We start from the raw sequence: 6181 nt of genomic DNA on the forward strand, positions 1-6181 counted from the left end.
CTCGAGGACTACATGAATGGACCGTGATGCCTCAAGGTGGCAGAAACGCACCTGCGACCCACCAACGCAGGATGTTCATCGCATTACATGGACTGATAGGGAAGATTTGTCACGCATATCTCGACGATATTATTATCTGGTCCGAAACGGTCGCCGAACACGCGAAGAACGTGAAACTAGTGCTCGAGGCACTACGAAAAGCGAGCCTGTTTTGCTCACCAAAGAAGACGGCCCTTTTCTGTACCGAAATCGACTTTCTAGGACACCGCATCTCAGCAGCTGGTATCGAGGCGGACACTTCGAAGGCAAAGAGAATCCTGGACTGGCCCATACCGAGATCGACAAGCGATGTACGCTCATTCTTAGGACTCGTCAGATACCTAGACCAATTCTTGCCTCATCTCGCGGACCACACTCGGATTCTAACACCATTAACGACAAAGTCTAGTGAAGTCGAGTGGCCCGGCTGGTCAAACAAACACCAGACGGCGTTTGATGCGATTAAATGCCTAGTCGTAAGTCGTGATTGCTTGACAACGATCGATCACGACAACCTCGGAAAGAACAAAATCTTCGTGACATGCGACGCGAGCGACTGGCGCACTGGCGCGATGTTAAGTGTTGGCCCAACACCTCAAAACGCGAAACCAGTCGCGTTTGACTCGATGCAATTGCGTGAAGCGCAACTGAATTATCCTGTTCACGAGAAAGAGTTGCTGGCCGTTGTACGTGCCCTCAAGAAATGGCGCATCGAACTGCTAGGGACTCCGTTCACCGTCTATACCGACCACCGAACATTAGAAAACTTCCTGACGCAACGTGAATTGTCACGTAGACAAGCAAGATGGCAGGAATTTTTCAGTCAGTACGATTTCACTATCCAATACATTCGCGGTGAGGACAATACGGTGGTGGATGCCTTATCACGACTGCCCCCGGAATGCGACGATGCACCATCATACGCAAAACAGACGCGACACATGCCTGCAGAACTCGACAAACACATCAAACCCATCGCACTGATATTGTCCGTGACACCAGACACCTTGATGTTGAAAGACATCCAGACAGGATACCTGACAGATCCCTGGTGGTGAAATTGATGAAGTTGACTGACTCACTGCCAGGTCTACAACACCACGAAGGACTACTATACCTGAACGACCGATTGGTAGTGCCACACGTAACGCATTTACGAGAAACTATCTTCCGGCTGGCGCACGACCAGCTAGGACATTTCGGCATAGACAAATCATACGCAGCGATCCGTGAATCATTCTACTGGCCGAATATGAGACGCGACCTCGAAGAAAGTTACATACCGGCTTGCACTGAATGCGCGAGGAACAAAAGTCGAACAACGAAACCTGCCGGCCCATTACACCCACTGCCAGTGCCCGACGGCCGCGGTGACTCCATCGCCATTGACTTCATAGGACCTTTACCAACCGAGAGGGGCTTTGATGGGATAATGACCATCACCGACCGCCTAGGCGCGGACATCCGATTGGTGCCCTGTCGTATGAATATGAACGCTCGAGAGATCGCCAACCTGTTCTTCAACAACTGGTACTGCGAAAATGGCCTCCCATTGAACATTATATCCGATCGCGATAAACTGTTCACTAGTAAGTTTTGGAAGGCGCTTCATCGTCTGACTGGGGTAAAGTTAAAAATGTCAACGGCGTACCATCCACAAACGGATGGATCTAGCGAACGCACTAACAAAACAGTTGATCAGGCCCTCAGATTCTTTGTAGACAGGCACCAAACAGGATGGGTGAACGCACTCCCCCGGATCAGATTCAACATGATGTCGACGAAGAATGCGTCAACGGGGTACACACACTTCCACCTACACCTCGGGAGAGCACCTCTTTTGATACCGCCACTGACGACGGAGAACGTGCGCGCAACACGGGAAGACTTCCCGACAGATACCACGAATGCGCTTGACGCTATCGTTTCACTTAAGACAGACATTGCAGACGCACACGATGCCTTGCTAGCATCAAAAGTAGCACAAGCAAACGCTGCAAACGCACACAGGAGTGACGAACCTTCATTCGCGACAGGCGATCTCGTGTATCTCTCAACGGCACACCGACGACACGAATACCTCAACGGAAACAATAAACGAGTTGCAAAATTTATGCCTCGGTTTGATGGACCCTACGCAATAGTGTCTGCGAACCCTGAGTCTTCAACTTACACTCTAGACCTACCAGAACATACTAACGTTTTCCCGACTTTCCACGTTTCAGAGCTGAAACGGCACGTGCCAAACAACGCAGACCTATTCCCCTCTCGCGAACTGCAATGACCGGGTCCCGTGGTAACGGCGGCCGGAACGGAAGAGTGGGAGATAGAAAGGATACTCGACAGAAGAACACGCGGGCGCGGGTGTCAGTACTTGGTCCGATGGCGCGGATATGGCCCAGAAGCCGATGTTTGGGTGCCAGGACAAGAACTCGAAGATACAGACATACTGCAAGAATACATCACACAAGAACGAGGCTCTGATGAAGATACCACACGTACCACGCAAGAACGTACCACACGACCACGAGGCTCTGATGAAGATAGCACACGCACGAAGACTGATGAAGAACAAGATCAACCGCCATAGCAAATTCTTGAGAGAATGAGAGGGTGTAAGCCGATCGGCTTATGTATCACGTCACATGACACTTTCCCCATATATATATGTTGCTTTCTGTATTACTTGACGCAGACTCGGGTCTCCGACCTACCATCACGTACTTATCCATAATCTCCAAAGAAATCCACAGTTTCGTCCAGTTATCTTAGTGGAACCTTGTCCGGGAGAACGACAAGGAACACTGAACTAATCAGGCGAAAGTAACAGGATGAAACTGTGAGTTCTTTGAGCGTTGTGCTAATGAGTATGTGATGGTAGGTAAGAGACTCGAGTCTGGTCTAAACGGTACAAGAGCAGCAGAATATAAGGGGAAAGGTCACATGACGTGCGATAAGATAAGCGTGTTGGTAAGCGTCCAGCTTACACCCTCTCATTCTCCGAAGACTTTTCTCCGGTTTGCGTTCCTCGAGCTATTGTGTCGTTTTCATCGGCGTGTGTTCTTCTAACGGTTGTGTCTTCTTGTGTGTCTTCATCGGTCACTGCGTCTTCATCTGTCAACTTGTGTCTGGTGTTGTAATCTTCCAGTGCGTCTGAGTCTTCAAGCTCTTTTCCGGGTACCCAAACATCAGCTTCTGAACCGTATCCGCGCCAACGGATGAGATATTGGTGTCCTCGTCCACGTGTTCGTCTGTCCAGTATCCTCTCTATTTCCCATTCGACGGTCCCTGTTTTTGTCACGATGGGTCCTGGGCGTTGGAGCTCTCGCGAAGGATAGAGCTCCGCGTTGTTTGGGACATGTGGTTTCAGCTCCGAAATGTGAAAGGTGGGATAAACGTTAGTGTGATCAGGCAGATCTAGAGTGTAAGTGGATGACTCAGGGTTTGCAGAAACAATTGTGTAGGGCCCGTCGAACCGAGGCATGAATTTGGCTACACGTTTGTTGCTTCCGTTGAGGTACTCCCTCCGTCTGTGTGCAGTCGAGAGGTATGCGAAGTCACTGATTTTGAACACAGGTTCCTCTGATCTGTGGGTATTGGCGGTGTTCGCTTGTGCGATCCTTGAAGCTACCAAGGCGTCATGGGCGTCTGCGATATCGGTCTTTAGTGATACGATCGCGTCGAGCGCGTTTGCGATGTCAGCTGGGAAATCTTCTCGTGTCGCTCGTACCCCCTCCGGCGTTAGTGGCGGTAGCATGCGTGGCGTTCTTCCAAGATGTAGGTGAAATGGTGTGTATCCTGTTGACGCGTTAACTGTCGACATGAGGTTGAACCTTACCCAAGGCAGTGCGTTGACCCATCCTGCCTGATGTCTGTCTACAAAGTACCTCAGTATCTGGTCGACAGTTTTGTTTGTGCGCTCGCTAGCGCCGTCAGTTTGTGGATGGTATGCCGTTGACATTTTTAGTTTCACTCCGGTTAGACGGTGTAGTGCTTTCCAGAACTTGCTCGTGAAGAGTTTGTCGCGATCCGAAACAATACTTAACGGGATGCCGTTTTCGCAGTACCAATGGTCGAAGAATAAACCAGCTACCTCGCGAGCCTTCATGTTCATTTGGCATGGGACTAAACGGATGTCAGCACCCAAGCGGTCCGTAATCGTCATTATGCCGTCGAACCCGTGTTCTGCTGGTAGCGGTCCTATGAAATCGATCGCGATGGAGTCGCCTCGACGATCTGGCACAGGGAGAGGGTGTAGAGGTCCAGCAGGTTTGGTTGTCCGGCTTTTGTTCCTTGAGCATTCCGGACATGCAGGGATGTAGCTTTCTTCTAGGTCGCGTCTCATGTTTGGCCAATAGTACGATCTTCGTATCGCTTCGTACGATTTGTCGATTCCGAAATGTCCAAGTTCGTCGTGTGCCAACCGGAAGATCGTTTCTCGTAGATGTGTCACGCGAGGTACGACTAAGCGATCGTTTAGGTACAGTAGACCATTGCGACTTTGGAGTCCTGGAAGGGAACCAACTAATTTTGTTAGTTTTACACACCATGAATCTGCCAGATATCCTTTCTTGAAGTCGCAGAGCAACGAACCGTCCGGTGTCACAGACAAGACCAAGGCTATTGGTTTGATTTGTTCACTGGTTGCTGCTGGCATGTGTATTGTCTGGCGTACGTATGTCGGCATGTCATCGCATTCTGGCAGTAAGCGTGACAATGCATCCGCAACCGAGTTGTCCTCGCCTCGAATGTACTGGATGCTGAAATCATACTGAGCGAAGAACTCTTGCCATCTTGCCTGTCGTCTTGATAGCTCACGTTGAGTTAGGAAGTTTTCTAGTGTTCTGTGGTCGGTATACACTGTGAAGGGAGTTCCTAACAGTTCGATCCGCCATTTCTTGAGCGCCCGTACGATGGCTAACAGTTCCTTTTCGTGCACCGGGTAGTTTAGTTGAGCCTCACGCAGCTGCATAGAATCAAAAGCTACCGGTCTTGCTGTCTGTGGGGTAGGTCCCACGCTGAGCATTGCGCCTACGCGCCAGTCACTCGCATCGCATGTTACAAAGATCTTGTTGTCGCCGAGATTGTCGTGATCGATGGTTGTCAAGCAATCTCGACTGATGACGAGTCGTTTGATGGCGTCAAAGGCACTCTGGTGGATGTCCGTCCAGCCAGGCCAGTCGTGTTCGCTCGTTTTTGTTGTCAAAGGCGTTAGTAGTCGTGTATGGTCCGCTAAGCTAGGTAAGAATTGATCCAGGTATCTCACCAGGCCTAAGAACGATCGTACATCGCTCGTTGATGTCGGCACTGGCCAGTCGAGGATTCGTTTTGCCTTACCAGCATCTGCTTCAATACCGGAAGCCGAGATTCGGTGCCCCAGGAAATCAATCTCGGTACAGAACAGTGATGTTTTCTTCGGAGAACAGAAGAGGCAAGCCGCCCTCAGTGCATCTAAGACCATTTGGACGTTTCGGGCGTGTTCTGCGACCGTTTGTGACCAAATTATGATGTCGTCGAGGTATGCGTGACAAATTTTCCCGATGAGTCCACGTAGAGCGATGAACATTCTACGTTGGTGAGTCGCCGGAGCGTTCCTCCCTCCTTGCGGCATTACAGTCCATTCATGTAGGCCTTTAGGTGTATCTATTGCTGTATATTTGATGTCGTCGGGGTGTATGCGTGTCTGGAAGAAAGAGTTCGTCATATCGATTTTTCCGAAAATCTTTCCTTTTGCGCAATCCCGCAGGATCTCGTCGATACGTGGGAGTGGGTGGTTATCAGGCACGGTGTTCGCATTTAATGCCCGGTAGTCGTTGACCCATCTAGGTAGGGCCATAGGGTCTTTCTTGGGTATTAAAAAGGCTGGGGAGACAAATGAGCTATCGGAAGGTCGTAACCGTCCAGCTGCGATATGTTGATTCAGAAGAGTATCCCAGGCTTCTCGGTACTTTCGTGGTGTGTTGTACCGTCTGCACTGTATTATTTTGTTCGGATCTTTCAGTGTTATACGGTGCACGATGTCTGTTGGTAACTCGTTAATATGCGGAATGTCGTCAGGAAATCTATCTTCATATTTTCGACGCATTTCCTTGTCAAGACGGTCAAGATGTTCCTGGTTCTTCTCGATGAAAGCCAGGGTATT

The 6181-nt window shown here is 50.0% G+C and overlaps 4 protein-coding genes across 4 annotated transcripts; 2 read left to right on the forward strand and 2 right to left on the reverse strand.

Annotated features, from left to right (window-relative positions):
• Nucleotides 1-392: 392 nt before the first annotated feature.
• Nucleotides 393-614, forward strand: HD556DRAFT_1193004 (uncharacterized protein; the record flags this gene model as incomplete). Its single annotated transcript, XM_041296223.1, has 1 exon — nucleotides 393-614. A coding segment is annotated over one exon (222 nt), but the record flags the coding sequence as incomplete, so codon positions are not given.
• A 1199-nt stretch (nucleotides 615-1813) lies between these two features.
• HD556DRAFT_1215897 (uncharacterized protein) lies at nucleotides 1814-2149 on the forward strand (the record flags this gene model as incomplete). The annotated part of the gene is made up of 1 exon (XM_041296680.1): nucleotides 1814-2149. A coding segment is annotated over one exon (336 nt), but the record flags the coding sequence as incomplete, so codon positions are not given.
• Nucleotides 2150-3526: 1377 nt separating this feature from the next.
• HD556DRAFT_1215970 (uncharacterized protein) lies at nucleotides 3527-3862 on the reverse strand (the record flags this gene model as incomplete). Its single annotated transcript, XM_041296683.1, has 1 exon — nucleotides 3527-3862. A coding segment is annotated over one exon (336 nt), but the record flags the coding sequence as incomplete, so codon positions are not given.
• A 1218-nt stretch (nucleotides 3863-5080) lies between these two features.
• On the reverse strand, nucleotides 5081-5329 carry HD556DRAFT_1220678 (uncharacterized protein; the record flags this gene model as incomplete). Its single annotated transcript, XM_041296797.1, has 1 exon — nucleotides 5081-5329. A coding segment is annotated over one exon (249 nt), but the record flags the coding sequence as incomplete, so codon positions are not given.
• Between the last annotated feature and the right edge of the window lie 852 nt (nucleotides 5330-6181).

Source organism: Suillus plorans, assembly GCF_016647745.1.
Source record: "Suillus plorans strain S12 chromosome Unknown HD556scaffold_3, whole genome shotgun sequence".
NCBI lineage: Eukaryota > Fungi > Basidiomycota > Agaricomycetes > Boletales > Suillaceae > Suillus > Suillus plorans.